General features: G+C 42.8%; 1 protein-coding gene across 1 annotated transcript in view; it reads left to right on the top strand.

Annotated features, from left to right (window-relative positions):
* Window positions 1-201: 201 nt before the first annotated feature.
* The window catches only part of LOC119387039 (cytosolic carboxypeptidase 1), a 30,440-nt gene continuing 15,548 nt past the window's right edge, over window positions 202-15,093 (top strand). Inside the window, exons 1-10 of the mRNA XM_049414112.1 lie at window positions 202-257; window positions 1,896-1,957; window positions 2,721-2,839; window positions 6,169-6,236; window positions 7,715-7,784; window positions 9,715-9,852; window positions 10,296-10,427; window positions 11,978-12,106; window positions 12,453-12,626; window positions 13,360-13,572. Coding sequence (XP_049270069.1) covers window positions 1,944-1,957; window positions 2,721-2,839; window positions 6,169-6,236; window positions 7,715-7,784; window positions 9,715-9,852; window positions 10,296-10,427; window positions 11,978-12,106; window positions 12,453-12,626; window positions 13,360-13,572 — 1,057 coding nt within the window. The 5' untranslated portion in view covers window positions 202-257; window positions 1,896-1,943. The remainder of the gene's footprint in view (window positions 258-1,895; window positions 1,958-2,720; window positions 2,840-6,168; window positions 6,237-7,714; window positions 7,785-9,714; window positions 9,853-10,295; window positions 10,428-11,977; window positions 12,107-12,452; window positions 12,627-13,359; window positions 13,573-15,093) is intronic.

The raw sequence follows: 15,093 nt of genomic DNA, 5'->3' as shown, positions 1-15,093 counted from the left end.
GCGTTAGGTTTCAGTTTCGTTTTCGTGGCGCTTATCTCAGCCGTTGTAGACTTTCGCAGTATTTACAGGCGGTTCTATCCAATTTTCGTACGCTCATTGTGGTCTTACATCGTTTTGACGACCGTAAGAACTAATGTTCTATGTTACTAGCGCTCTCCGGCCTCTGCAGCTGGAAGAGAAGGAAAGGTGCACTTTCGCGAATCGCGGAGGCGGAGGGCGCAGCTAAAAGGGAGCACTGCTCGCGTGCAGGACATCGGGTGAGCCAAACAAAACATCTTCTCCGCGTTATCAGTTGCTTATGGCGTTTTCTGCTGTTATCTTCACCGCGTTTTCTGAAAAGCAGCGCGCGTATACTTTCTCCTGAGCACCAAACACGCGATTAGACGAGAAGTAGCATCCACAAAGTCTTTGTGTCGTTGCTGTTCTGAGTATCCTCATGACAATTCTCTTCGGTACATTGTGAATGCATTACAATTTTACGACCGTTTGTGCGTTGATGTAGCCGGAGTGCTTAAATGTCTTGAAGCTTTAGCTTCTCGGAGACTTCTGTTTCTCGTGGCGCACTTATTTTCACTAAACGATCGCCGTGAAGCAGGGGCGTAGCGAAGGGGGGGGGGGGGGGGGGGGGGTTCAACCCCCCCCCCCCCGAAATTTTTCGGTTTTGCTTGCGTATATAGGCACGCACACATACAAACACACGCACGAACATACATAAAGTATGGTTGGACCCCCCCCCCCCCCCCCGAAAAAAATTTCTGGCTACGCCCCTGCCGTGAAGGCCATGGCCGTGCAAAAATGCCGGGGATCAGCTGTTAGCTGGTGTTCCATTTGCAGCGCAAAGAACTGGCTGCAAGCCAAACATTCTCGTACTCCCCGAAAAAAGCAGCAGCCATTTCGCTGACAAGCATCTCTGCAGTGAAATTAGCTCGCGCTGAGATCTACCGCTGTGTTTACAAGCTTGCTAATCAAGTTCGCCCTTCGCACTAAGCTAAAGTACTACATATCCGTGATGCGTATGGTAGACTGTGAATATGCTTTGTTTCTATTTTTGTTTATAGAACGCGCGCGTGTACACGTAGAGTTATTTCGGTTGCGTTGTCGGGCAGTGTACGAAGTACGATTGTGACATAATAGATAATGTTAACTGGACCAACTTATTAATTTATAATAAAGCTGACCAATGCGGAACTTGTGTAGAAGCCTGAAGATAACGTTATGACATGATCGACAAGAGGTTTACCCGCAGAAATAATTAAAGCCGCATACAATTCCAGTGTGCCATAGATTTGCTCATGTGCATATTGAAATTGTTCTCACATCAAGCCTTCAAGGTAGCTGGCTGCCACTGTGTTAATTTCAACACTCATATCTCAAGTGAATAGTTTATTGCAGTACGGTTTCTTAGTAACTTTTGTAACATTAACATGTGTAGCGTATATTATGTTGCAACTTAAAATTATGTTTACCAAATGCTGATGAAGGGATTGTAGAACTGAAGGTGAAAACTAGCAATGAAAACACCAGACACAGAAAAAAAGGCAACAGGACAAATGACAAACGATTGTAATTTCAGAGGTGGTCAACAAAACATGACGATGCATTGGCCGTGATGAAGGGTGGCTTATTTTGCGACTGTGCAATACACTGCAGTGAATTTGCACGCGCTGAATGAAGTTTGCGGCTAGGCATAGATGACTGTAAAGCGTGTCGACCTCTGTTTGGACTCCTAAAAATTTACGTTGATTTGAAAATCACATCTTTTAATCCATATTAAGTGAGTTATTTCATGTAACATAGACAGCATACTTTCACCACTTTCATGTTCTGTTATATCTACTTGTAAATTGAACTTTCTTTAAAGCACCCTGCATCCAATTTTTTTTTTTTCTGTGCAGGACACTGGCGCAGTCTTGCAAGAAGCAGGCCCAGCCTAGGCCAGCACAATGGCAGCGCCCACGTGAGCTTGAGTGCAGAAACATTGATTGGTCTTGCACGTCTGACTGCATGTGCATGACCCTGCGTACTTTAACATTGTGCCTACATTTCGTGGCTGTCTCTTTCTCCCCAAATTAATTTGCACTTACTGCACAAGGGCTTCCCCTTTTGCTACTGAGTGCTTAGTGGCTTGTTTTCTGCACTGAGATATTTTCACTACCATATTTCTTTTAGTTTTCAGTCATGGTATTATTCAAAGCAGGGCATATAGCATCTCCCAATCCTCTGTCTATAATGACAGTAATTTTTAGCCCTGCAATCTCATGAAGTAAACTGACCATCTATAGGGACCCCAGAGTTGATGTTTCTGTAGCTTATAAAAATGTTTTAAACCGATAAATCTTCCATCCTGAAATGAGAGCTGTGGGCAGATGTTTCATTGCACGACGGCTCATTTGCATCCATAGTTATGTGGAGTTGGCCTGAACTGCCGTTGATGAAGCTGTTGTAGCTTCACAGCCCTCCCATCTTTGCAAATCTTCTCTATAATGTGCAACATCACCTGACAGGTACGGAACGAGGCTGTAGTAAATGCCACGGCTGTTCTAGACACCACCAAGAACTTTTTCATTCGTCTTCATTGGATGCGCATATCTGCTGGTATCTTTCTGGACTTCCTCTGGTGTCTGGGTTGCACAAGGACTGTGGCTTTTCTAGCTTCCAGCGATTTTTTCAATACCAGTGCACAGCAGGAGAGGTTTAGAGAAGAGCTACACTGCTTGCAGAGATACGGAGAATCTGTGGAGGTTGCGCCAAGTGTTGCCTGTGCTGGGTGGCCCCCCCGACCCTTGCGGGATGCTGGGGCCGCAGGTTACCTCACTGCTGACTGGTTTACAACACGCTGGTGAGTTTTCTCAAGGCTGATGAGGCCATCGTTTAAACTGAGCGCAGGCAGGAGAAAAAAAATAGATGAGCCTAAAAGTACACTGAGCAGAAAAATAATTTAACCTGTTTTATTTATTTAACTATTCTTATGCAATACCAAGAGCACTGCTCTTGCCATGAAAAGAACCTTGGTTGGCCAGAAAATGCTCCAAAAGAAGATGCAGGTGGCCATGCCACATTGAAGTCCTTGTACCAACTTGCTGTGATGGTATAGGTTTTGACGCCATCAGCTGTGGCCTGCATAATTCTTTAACCATAAAAGTGAATTACATTGTGTTCTAAGGGAGCCAGAGAATTGACTTCGCAAGTTTCGCTAAATTTTGTTGGACCAATGGGACCATAATATGAAAAGACACATTGAAATCTGCGACTTCGTGCTGGAAGTCAGGTGCTTGAGTTCCGGCACGAAATTCTAGAAATGAAACTTTGACCTTCACTTTCTCATTTGATAAAGAGCCTATCATTATGAAATTAATGACAATAGGTTTCTAAGAGAGTGATGAAGCAGTCTATACTGATTTATTGTTTCACTTTAGCGTCCCTTTAAGGGAATTGCTGCATTACAGGTGTTGAACAATTCTTCATTGCGAGAACTTTGTGTTCGAGTCCCGAGTTACACCATTATCACACACACGTGGTGGATCAATGTGAAAAATGCAGATGCATGTTTTCATATAGACCTGTCTACATTTGCACTGTTACTGGTTGTTCACGTATCACTGCACTTGACATGGTATCCTCCAATCAAGCCCTGTGAGATAAGAAAATTCTACATTAAAAAAAAAAGAAATTTTGATGTAAAATGTGATCGTTCCAAACTTACTACTGCCATATTTTCTTTTGGCTGTGACGGCTGTGATACTACCAACAGCTGTGATATATGAAGTCAGCGTGCAGTGAGACACATTGTCCGTCTTTCTTTGCAAAATAAACAAACAGCAAAAAATAAGATAGTTTTGAAAAAAAATTGTGTTATGATACTTTAGTCACAATTTAACAGATTGATAACATCAACTAAGAAAGAAATCTATCTTTCTCGTTCACTCAGCATTCCATGCAGGTTGAAATGCAAACTTTGCTTGTATGTAGAAGAAAAAAATTTTTTCAGATGGAAAAAATTTTCTGTCAGGAAAAATAAGAGGCAACCTCCTTGTGCATGCGTTTAGACATTCCCTGCACTCAGTGTCTCGACGCTATTTTCTTCAAGTAGGATGCCCTGCCAAGCAGTTTCTTACTTTTTATGTTGCTCAGTTTCATTGACCCTCACAAAAGCTTCTGACGCAGTGTCACTTTGTAGAGTCACTTCATCGAACAAAATGTGCAATAGCAGCTGGGGCAACCTCTGCTGGCTTATTATTTTCTCGTCCGGAAGTGCGGGGGAGGCATTCGATGAATGGTTCTGGTTTTCATTGAACTGTTTTTTTCTTCTTCTAGAACTCTTTTTTTTTTGTTTCTCATAGAATGCACACATGGCAACTTGCACAGTTGTTTTGTCTCGTGCTCTTTACTGTTTCAGAATCACTGCACGCCCTTCATTCTGTTGATTCTTTAGAAAGGAAGGGGAGCAGTGCCAAAAATAGCGCAACTAAGGGTTGCTCTCTCTTCTTTTTTTTAAATCTTTGTTTTTGACCCACTGCGGTGGCCCCTCAGTGTCAGTGCCAAATGTTGCTGCCGTCATAGCATGGTCCTTAATCTAAATGAGAGTTGTTTCGTAACGAGGCAGGGCTCCAAAGTGGGGTGATTGCTTAAGGAGAAAAAAATAAAATAAACTGTTTCCCACGTTTGCACTGCTGTCAAGACCTTGGATCTCAGTTTATGTTCGGACGTCAGGCTCATCCTCTTCGGAGACACCGTTTGCGATGGACGCTGGTAGGACGCTTTCTCAGTGTGCTGCTCTCGATTCGCATCCCTCTGTTCAACCTAACGCCTCCTTCAACCTGCACTTGAGCTGCAACATCAAGTTTTGTGCAGCGTTTCGAATCGTGTACGCATGTCTGTAGTCGTCTGTGTGCTGGTTGTGAACGGAGAAAAACTGCGCGTCCGAAAGTAGTGCGTGTGTGCTGATTTTGTGTAGATGTCACAGTAACTGCTAATGTTTCATGTAAACATTTAAGGTTGTAATGTTTGCATTGTTGTGTAGCGATACTAATGTTTCTTTTTTTTATGTTTGTGCCCCGTGATAGACTGCATGAGGAAGAAAATAACAGCACTGGTAGAGTTATTTTCGTTGGCCTCTTGCTATTTAACATTATATAGACTTGTAAAAGCACAACCAGGATATCGGAGATCATTGTACATGAATTTCTTGTCCAGCTACATTGAAGACTGCTTAATGTTCAGACAATAACAATGTATCTCATCATTCAAGACTGTAGGATCTGTTAAAATATTGGTTGAATTTGACATAAATACTAAAACGTACATTGGTTTAACACGTTTGCGATGCATAATTTGATAAAGCAGTTCGCATAGCTTTCTGCTGTTTACAGTTTAATTAAATAATCAACTCTGTGTAATCAGTGCATATTGTGCAACCCTATGGTATCTGTGTACAGAGTTCTGTAATTTTTGTGAAAAGGAACTTAATATCATTGTAGAACCAGATTACGATTTCTGTGTATGCTCATCTATCTGTTGTTGCAAACAGCATACCTACAATCGTCACTGCCTTAAATTTTGAAGCTTGTTTGGTATTCGTTGATGTTAACCATGTGTCATAATAACAAGATTTGCCATGTTCAGTTAAATGTTGCCATTTCAGCAAGTGTGCTTTTTGACTTGTGACAGATCTTTGACCAGTGTTAAATACTTGATGTCACTGTTAAATAACCTCCATAAGTTATGCAAAATGCTGGAGGAAAGAACATAATTGTAAACTTATGTTCCTTAAGTATGTATTAAGTATGTATTTAAACTATTTATTATTTTTACCCCTCTCACATAAAAATCCTCATGAAAATCTATGGGGATGTCATAAACTTTTCAGTTATTGCCAAATAAGGAATGTGTGATTGCGCACTATAGAATCGAAGCACATGGGAAAATTAACCTGTGGCAGTGCTTGATCTGCACTGACCTGAGCCTGTATTGGCTGAAGCATGCTCAAAAATGCCTATTTGTCAGGGGTTCTTATTTATTTTTGAAAAACAAATAGATGATAGTGCTCTCTTCCTCATTTCCCTTTTCTTTCAAATTTTAATATGGTCGTTTTTCTTGAACTGCTTGGACAAACTCACTCTTGATTTGTGTGCAAAAGTGTGATGTATTTTGTGCTGTTTCTGTCTGCAGAGAAAAGGAAGCAGCTGACGCCAGCACAGATTGATGAGTGTATCCCGATGCTCCTTGCACTATTGGAAGTATGTCCTTGGCACAATTTTAAGCGTGCATTAGTGCGGCTGCACACAAGAGCTGTCGTAGTATAGAAGCCACAAAGCTAGCTAAATATTTCCACAGCCTAAGCACATAGTCGGGAACTATCGCAGATACTATCTTCAGCCTAAGACAGATGCACACTCAGCGTCAAAAGTTTATAGACACAAGAAAAACCTGAATATTCCCTCTGTTTCGGCAGGCAGCCTTGAATTCAGAATTCTAGCCTGTTCAAAAATGCACAAAAACATGTACTGCGCAGTTAGACAAAATACAGTCACAAATTGCATTGAAATTCAAACTTCTTATCCGACCTAGTGGTCTCTAAACCTTTGACACTGACCGTACAGTCAGCAGATCTGCATGGAACTTATAAAGCCCCAAAAAGAAAAAGCCCCTCAAAAATTTAGTAAGGATTCATGGTTTGAATGATAAAGTGCTGAAAATGCGGGCACATTAAGAACAAAAAGGTGTGCGTCCTTTCTATGTCTCGCATCTGTGTCTCTTATGTCTACTCCTTAAAACTATGAACTGCATGGAACTAAAGAAACATTACAATGGGACCAACTCTTATTCAAATGGTACATGTAGAATACATAAATTCTCCAATGAAACAAGTACTGTATTGATTTGAATGAAATTTAGTACATTTAAGAGATGACAAGGGGGACGATACGATTTGTTCAAGAACTGTTTGCATCTGTCTGCAAGTTATGCTTACTTATGCATGAACATATGTCTTAGCCGTCATGTGATTCTGTATTTTGGAAACCGTCGCACATCATTTAAGTGTGTCATTGGGAACTCTGTTTACACGAGGTCTGCGATGTGTGCTTGCTGGTTTTCTTTTTTTTTTTTTTAAACACATCTTCCGTAGGTTTCCTTGCTACTGTGCGTCCGTGTGGGCCTACATTTGTCCTCACTTTTTTTTTTGCGCTACAAGGAAACCTACTGAAGCTCTGCTTACAGCTCTGTTACTGCAGGCCACAAATTGCTCGTGACATAAAAATTGCCTGCAAGCTGTGTTTCTTTCTTCTCTAATTGCGTATGATAATTGTAAGCAGAAATCTGCCATAACCAGAGTTAGATGACATGTGCGATTAGGTTCAAAGCACACAATTAAAGAGGAAAATTGACATATTAACGGTAGTCCTTAGAATATTTGGTGTGGCAGTGACTACTGGTTAACTTCTCTGGATATCAATATAAATGCACTGCATATGAGGTAGCTTGACACTGCACTCATAGCCATCGTATTGAAGTCCCAATGTCGGGTGTGTAGAGGTACATGGAAAGGCCACTATCACTGCCTCAGAGAATTGTGTACATAGGAAAGAAAAAGATAATAAAAACATATTGTGGGCCGGTTTCCTTGACTGTTTAACGTGGTGCATTTGTAGATCATTGACTAGACGTGTTTTTGCGTATCTTTGTTCCAGTCTTAGGCTTATTCCTCTATTTTCAGCAACCTAAAAATTCTTCCGTAGTTCGAGATGTGGTCATGGCCTTAAAAGAAATAGTGAGTGAACAGAAAGGTAAGCGCACTTTTGGGGCTGGTCATGATTGTCTGTGTGGCATGATTCTTACACATTTGCTGTTGCTGAGATGTGATGTGAGAGCTAGCTTATATATAGTTGCCCATTGGCAAAACTTGTTTTGCTGCAGGGCACGCTTCTTTCAAATGGCGATGACTCACTTGCTCACGAAAACAGAGAGAAATATTGGCTTAGCAGAGAAATTTAGCAGAGGTTTTAGAAATAGTGGCATTATTTAAGTCATTGGCTTAGGTTTCACACCATTCAGCTCATTTTTTGTGCCAAGTGTGCCAGGCTTTTTTATATGGTGTGATAATCACAATACTTTTTCGAGCCTACAAACATAGAAAGAAAGGTTTTATATGCACTTTTGCACTCATTAAACGTTTATCTACACCATATATTTAATGAATGTATAAATCAATATATTTATGACACTTAGAGGTCAGAAGTGACAAATTTGCAAATTTATAGAAATTTTGTACTGGTCACTTGGCAATGTTTGTTTTTCTTGGGCCAGCTGTACATGCAAACCTTACATCAATTCATATAACAGAACAAAGTTACCCTTGACTAGGGAAGAATATAAATTTACCAATATGCATAACAAATTTCAGGTATACAATATTTATACGATATATATACAAAAATGTTACACCTGGAAAATGTTGCACTTGGAATGAACAGATGACAATAGAATTGCATAACACAGGCATTGTACAGTCCAATTTACATCCCCTGTTTACATTGTTGTTTTCAAAAATGCTAACCAACTTATCAAACGGGCCATGTTGACCCATAGTGTTACATTTTTAGAAATGCAGATCAATAAATGAGGGAGGAGGGGCACCATTATGAGCATTGTTGTGTTTGTGCTGCGCCTGCACTTGCAGCGGGAAGCCTACAGTTTTGTTCAGAGGATTCTTTCTTTCAACTTTCTGAAATCACTGCCCCATTTGTCACACATATTTCTGCACACTTAGAAACATGGTGGCCATTGTACAGATTGCTCTAGACACACATCACAACTGAGCAGTTTTTCTGGCTGTGTTCTACATCTGGTGGAAAACAATAATGTCACGATCTTACGGCTGTGGGTATTTGACAGCCACCTAATCTGGAGAGGTTACCAGCCGAAATGCGTGGGGGTGCAGTGGCAAACAGAGCATAGCAGGCTCTGCTGGGGCACGGCAGCACAGCTTTGAGAGAATGTATCAGGGACTGCAAAAAGAAAAGAATCATAGTAGTGGAGGGCAAGGCAGATGATAAATATTTAGCAAATACTTGTGGCGGAATGCCTTTGAGTGCTAAATGCACTCAGCGCCTACTGGGTGACGTGTTGCTTATTGGTGCTTGTAATGACAGGTCTGCGACATGAATTATGATTGACTGTCCATAAATACATGAAATTTGTACAATTTGATGCCAAAGTTCTAGACTCAATTTAAAGTGAGTGGAAATGTTTGAATAAACTATACTGCATTTGATAGCAACTTATTGCAATTTCAATGTAATTTATTATGTATTTACTTTGCAGCTATTCATGCCATACTTCTTCATAAAACAAATTCAATTATCCATTCAAACTACATCCAGTAGTTATCTGCTAACGGCAATCATTCCCAAAAAGTATTGTAAAAATATTTAGAAATTCCTGCGGATATGCCTCATGTCAAGCGTCTCGTTAAACACGTTATTGCCGTCACCAAAGTGATGGCGTGTAACAAAATATTTCACCCAGAAGTAATATATAAGAACTTTAGGTAACAAGAATGTTTAATTTACCATTAGCTCAGTGTTCATTGTCTCTTTTTGCCACCAGAGCACAGAAATGGCAAAAGTAAGTTGGATGTACACGTTCACAACGTGTCGCAAAGGGATAATGTGTATAGTGTCATTCCTGCACACTTCTGGCGATGTGTGTATGCAGGTCGGACTCGCCTCCTGGTTGAGCAAAGTGCAACTCAGGTGCTGTTACCGGTGCTTCTGAGGCATCGTGACATGGGCCTGTCTGAGCCAGCATTTCTGGTGGCCCTCTGCAACCTGCTCTCTCGTCTAGCTGCTCAAGGTGACGGAACTACAAACAAGTAGAAAAAGACATGGTGCATTGAAAGCACCCAGAATTGAAAAATATGTTTAATATGCAGCCCATGCTTGATGCTTGCCCATAGTGACTTTTGTTTCCTATCTAGGTAACTATCTGAAGCAATGAAGAACTCAAGTAGTACTTCTTGTTACTGTCAATATCAGTCATAAAGTATTTAACCTGACTGCATACGTTGAACATTGTTATTTTCAACTCTGTGGTACTCCATCCTACAGTTAGCTGGCTTGTGTTAAAAAAAAGATACTTGTTTGGTTATCCTATGTCCATCCTTTACTGCACGATTGGTAACTCATCCTAATGCGTAACTCATCCTGTGAAACTCATCCTAATGTCTATATTGGTTAAACTGTGGTACAGTGAATGTCATTGACTTTTCACCTGATGTTCATTACGTTACCTTCCAGATCAGAAGTTCTGCTTGAGGGCTCGTGTCCTGGGTGCATACAAAGTTCCCTTGGAAGAGCTTCGGAAATTCAAAGTCAAAATCAAGGTTAAGGTTGCCATCTTGCTGCTGCTGAAAAGACTGCTTGGCAACAGTTGAGTACTTTAGCATGAGTGCCTGTGAAAGTTCAATCTCATAATACTGCTTATCAAACAACTCACGCCTTGCAGGCATTTGACATGACTTATTGCTCGCATGACTCCTTAAGTATTCAAAAGTTGATATAACAGCTAGTTTATGATTGTCCCCACACATCCGTGCTGTCGGCAATACTCTTATTATATTTGAAATCACCTTACCAGCCTTTTAATGTCATTATTTCAGCCCAGATGTGAAGCATTTTCAGTATTAATTATCACTTATTACGTCAGGATAGACATGGAGCATTTCATGAAGTATCAGCTGCAGTAACTGTTCACTGTGGTGGTCTAGTGGTTACGACGTGGTTGCTGGCCCAAAAAACACGGATTCGATCCCGGTCCCGGCAGTCGCATTTTGATGACTTGCACTGTGCGTATCTAGTGCACGTTAAAGAACACCAGGTGGTAGAAATTATCCTAAGCCCTCCACTGTAGTGTCTGTCATAGCCTGAGTCACTTTGGAACATTAAACCGCATAAACGAAACCAACCAACCATCAGTGCACTAAAAGCTTGCAGCAGTACATGTTGCATTTGCAGTTGTTCATGTTGCACCCTATGTGAAAGCTATCCGGTTGTGTTTTTATCTACAATAATATGTCCACAACAGCAGTAACTTATGGTACAGTGGACTTACATTAACTTAGCTTCGTTGAACTTAGCTTTTTGGTTAATTTGATCTCAGCCGAATGTATGGCTGGTGCCACATACATTTCCGTGGTACCAAACTTTTTAATTTCAATTCTAAAATTAGCCTTCACTGGATGATTCGAACTTCTCTGGTCATTTTATGCCCACCTGATTGCAATAGTGGCCACAGTAATAGTTTCAGTAGCAGCAGCATCCGATCTTGCAGTGTTTGAACAGTAAATGCATCAAAAACTTATCATCTCCTGTCAAAATCACCAATTTTTTAATTGCCCCAGGAATATCTTAATGCAAAAACGATAGATCACAATGAATCATTAGAGCATTATCGAATCCTAACACCCGCCGCAGTAGCTTATCAGATAGGGTGTCATACTACTAAGCTCGAGAACATGGGTTTGGTACCCGGCCACGAGAGCCACATTTCGATGGGTGGAAAATTCCACCCGTGTACTTCAGGTTAGGTGCACATAAAAGGCCACAGGTGGTCAAAGTTAATTCGGAACCCCCTACTATGTTGTGGCTTATAATCATATCTTTGTTTTGGCATCTAAATCACTCCAGATTGCCAGAAGTTAATTCTTAATCACTCTAAATCGCCAGAAGTTAATTAAGTAATCCAATTCTAACGAATGCTGCATCCCCTTAAAATATTGTTACCACCTGATTTTTTTACTTTCACGATGCTTTATAGAATGTCGAGGATTTTCTGGAAAGTGCCCTGTTTACCATGTCAGATTAACAGCTTATCAATTTATTATGACTCAATCTCGCACTTGTAATTGGTATGCAGTATTTACCATGGGGAATAGCTGCTAATACTTGGGTTTGTCCACTACCGCCTCTCGTTTCCACAGAGCAGAATGCAACTCTTCTGGGTAACGAAGGCCTGTTGGCGGAGTTATTCTACTTGCTTGAGGGCAACAGCACTGTTTGCCTCCAGACTACCCTGACCTTGGAGTGCTTGTCCCTGGCTACCTGCTCCAGTGAGTGCACCACTGTTGCAGTAGTCAGCGCCTGGTATGTACCACCGTGGGCAAGTGAAACTCAAACAGGAAAGCTTAAGCAAGAACTACGTACATGTTGCAGTCCTGTTAGTCTGCTTGATCAGAACGCCAATGTGCGACTTGTAGAAGACAACAAAAAGGACCTTCATGCAAAGTTTTGTTAGTGAAATTGTGGCATTTCTTGTATTGTGTGTTTTGTTAGTCCTGTTTGTGTTTCATTTGTCCATGCTAGTGAGTATTAGGGGGCAGTGTTAACGTACCTGTCTTTTACTGTGCATTAGTGAGCAATGGTTCTCTGTACAGTGTCACTGGGCATTTTGTGCAGAGCGCAATGTGCTTGAGCTGGTTCAGAGGGGCCACCTGAAGCATCTGCTGGCCATCGTAGAGACGTGCAACGTGAAGGCTCTTCGAGGAGATGCGGGCCTCAATCGCAAAGAGAGGCTTCTCTGTCGCATCATGCGGGCAGACCTGGAGTGTCTTATCAACATTGCCAGGCATAGTATGTGCACGCCACACCTTACATGAAGTTTTTGTATTCTGTCTAGTATTGAATATCGAAGGTTTGTTCTGCTTGTTTCCACGAGATGTCACAGTGTGCTTCTCACTTAATGATGCATTCACATGAAGGAGAAGTCAAATCTGTCACGTCAACAAACACTTGCGTTGCACTCCTACGAGAATGGATCGCTCCTAGCAGTTCTAACCGTGTGATGAAATCATCCAGCTATAATGAGGTGCCATGAATAATGTAAACGTAGTGTTAAGATGTATTGTTTGGTTGCTACAAGCCCTCCAAGCATGCACAGTAGTGGAAGTTTTGTAGCTGTTTAGTGACTGATGACACACGCCACTGATTGTAATGCCTACCATTGAACAATGTGCCACTTGACAGAATGCCAGCAAGCATCGCCTGTGGTGGGTGGGCCCCAACACAGGCAACACAGTGTTGCAAGGCCCCTTTAAGTTTTGGGATACATAGGAAACAGCCTGGAATGGAATGCTTTCTGTTTTATTTTCTGCTCGTGCTCTTTTTGTCTTCTCTCTAATTTTTTATATCTTCATAAAGGTTGGGGAAACAAGAAGAAATTGTTGCTAAGGCCAGTGGTTTTTGCTGGACCAAAATTGACTTGCCCAAAACATTTAATTGAAAGATTAATTGTAAATGCAGTTGAAAATGAGACCAGTTCATCGTGGACTCTTTAAGGGTTAGATCCTCATGTACCATTGCACAGAGGCCGGCCGAAGGGAGTTGCGAAAGCAAGAGGTGCCACACCTGCTGTGGCGTTGGGCCTCATCTCTAGGCCCTGGTGAGCAGGGTGACCGCCTGACGAGGGGAGTGTGCCAGGTGGTTCACAGGTGTCTACCACCTTGGCCATTACCGATCGCCAGGACCCATGGGCCCCTGCAATGGCCCCTTGGTGCAGGCAGCAATGAAGCCCTACCAGGTACACCAATCCTGATGAACATTTATGGCTTAGACTGTTCTAACAAGAAATGCTGTTGATGATGATAGGCAAGCTCAGTGGGGATATTGGGACGAGTTTCACGATGCAGTTAAACAGCAAGGAGTCATGTTTTAGTTGGGGCAAGTGTAGTTGAAGACTTACTGTTGTGAGGGCTAGGCGTGATGGCTGAGGCGTGAAGGCTGGGGCGAGAGTAACAGGGTAACGAACTATTTATTAGAGAGCATAGTGGAGCGCACCAAAACCGTGACCGTCCGTTGCGGCGGCGGTAGCGAACCTTACCCCTCCCTTGCTTGGGCTTGGTGTTGAGTCGGCGTAACAGCGCTGTAGGTGGCGCTAGTGTTGAGATAGGCGGCACATGCGGGCGCTCACATCCCACCCCAATCTGACTGACCAAGTCCCGTGGTCAATTGCTTCTGCACACTGTCACACGCACGATAACACACTCACACACATGTGCGGAAACGCTGCAACTTCACTCGAGCACAAAGTCGTCGAGGTGGCTCGGTAGACATCGAGTGCGTTGGGGCCGTAGAGGCTGTTGCTGCTCTGTAGAGGCGACAACATTTGCTCCTGAGGCAGGCGTGGGCTCTGCATTGACGGCGGGCTGTTGCTTGATCACTGGAGAAACTGGTGGTACATAACACGTGCACCGTTCGTGGTTGATTAACCAAACAAGATGTCAAGCATGACACACATAAAGCCCTAAATGTGGATGGTGTAAGCTGCTCGGTGAGGTGGTAAACTAGCAGTTGTGCCTTGCGTTGTTGCTGGCGTGGTAGCAGTGGGTGTCGGCGTCGTGGCCATTGTCGTAGTGGGCTTTGGCGTAGTTTGTGTTGGCGTTGTGGGCTTCGGGTGTGGTGGGCGCTGGCATGGTGGGCTTTGGTGTAGTTGGCGATGGCGTTGTGGGCTTTGGCATAGTGATAGTTGGTGTGGTGGGAGTTGGCGTGGTTGCCATTGGCGTGGTGGGAATTGATGTCGTGGGCGTTGGCGTGGTCGGCGTTTGCGTGGTGGGCTTTAGTGTTGTGGGGGTTGGCGTGGTGGGCGTTTGCATGGTGGGCTTTGGTGTCGTGGACGTTGGCGTAGTGGTCTTTGGCGTAGTTGGCGTTGACGTTGTAGGCAGGTCTTTGGAACTGGGCCTGGTTTCAGGAAAAAGGACGGACCTTGTTGGGATCACAGCATTTGCCATTCTTGGGACTAGCTTTTGGTTTGCAGTAATGGTGATATTCGTGGCTGTATGCTGCAACCGGGCTGGCTTCGGCGGCTCGAATATAAGGCATGCTTGTGCTGCTGAGAACCAGTCCTCACCTATAATGAGGGGGACTACATTATCTTCCAAAACAGCAGCTTCAACAACTCCTGTGGCTGGGCCAATGGATATCTTCAAAAATGCAGCACCAACAGGTAACACTGTGCTTCCTCCTACCACCGCGAGTGGAGGCCCAGTCCATGGGATGGTCATGCTTGCAGGCACACGAGCTTTAGAGATTAATGTCACCTTGG

Source organism: Rhipicephalus sanguineus, chromosome 3, assembly GCF_013339695.2.
Source record: "Rhipicephalus sanguineus isolate Rsan-2018 chromosome 3, BIME_Rsan_1.4, whole genome shotgun sequence".
Classification (NCBI taxonomy): domain Eukaryota; kingdom Metazoa; phylum Arthropoda; class Arachnida; order Ixodida; family Ixodidae; genus Rhipicephalus; species Rhipicephalus sanguineus.
This window is presented reverse-complemented; position numbering and strand designations above follow the sequence as displayed.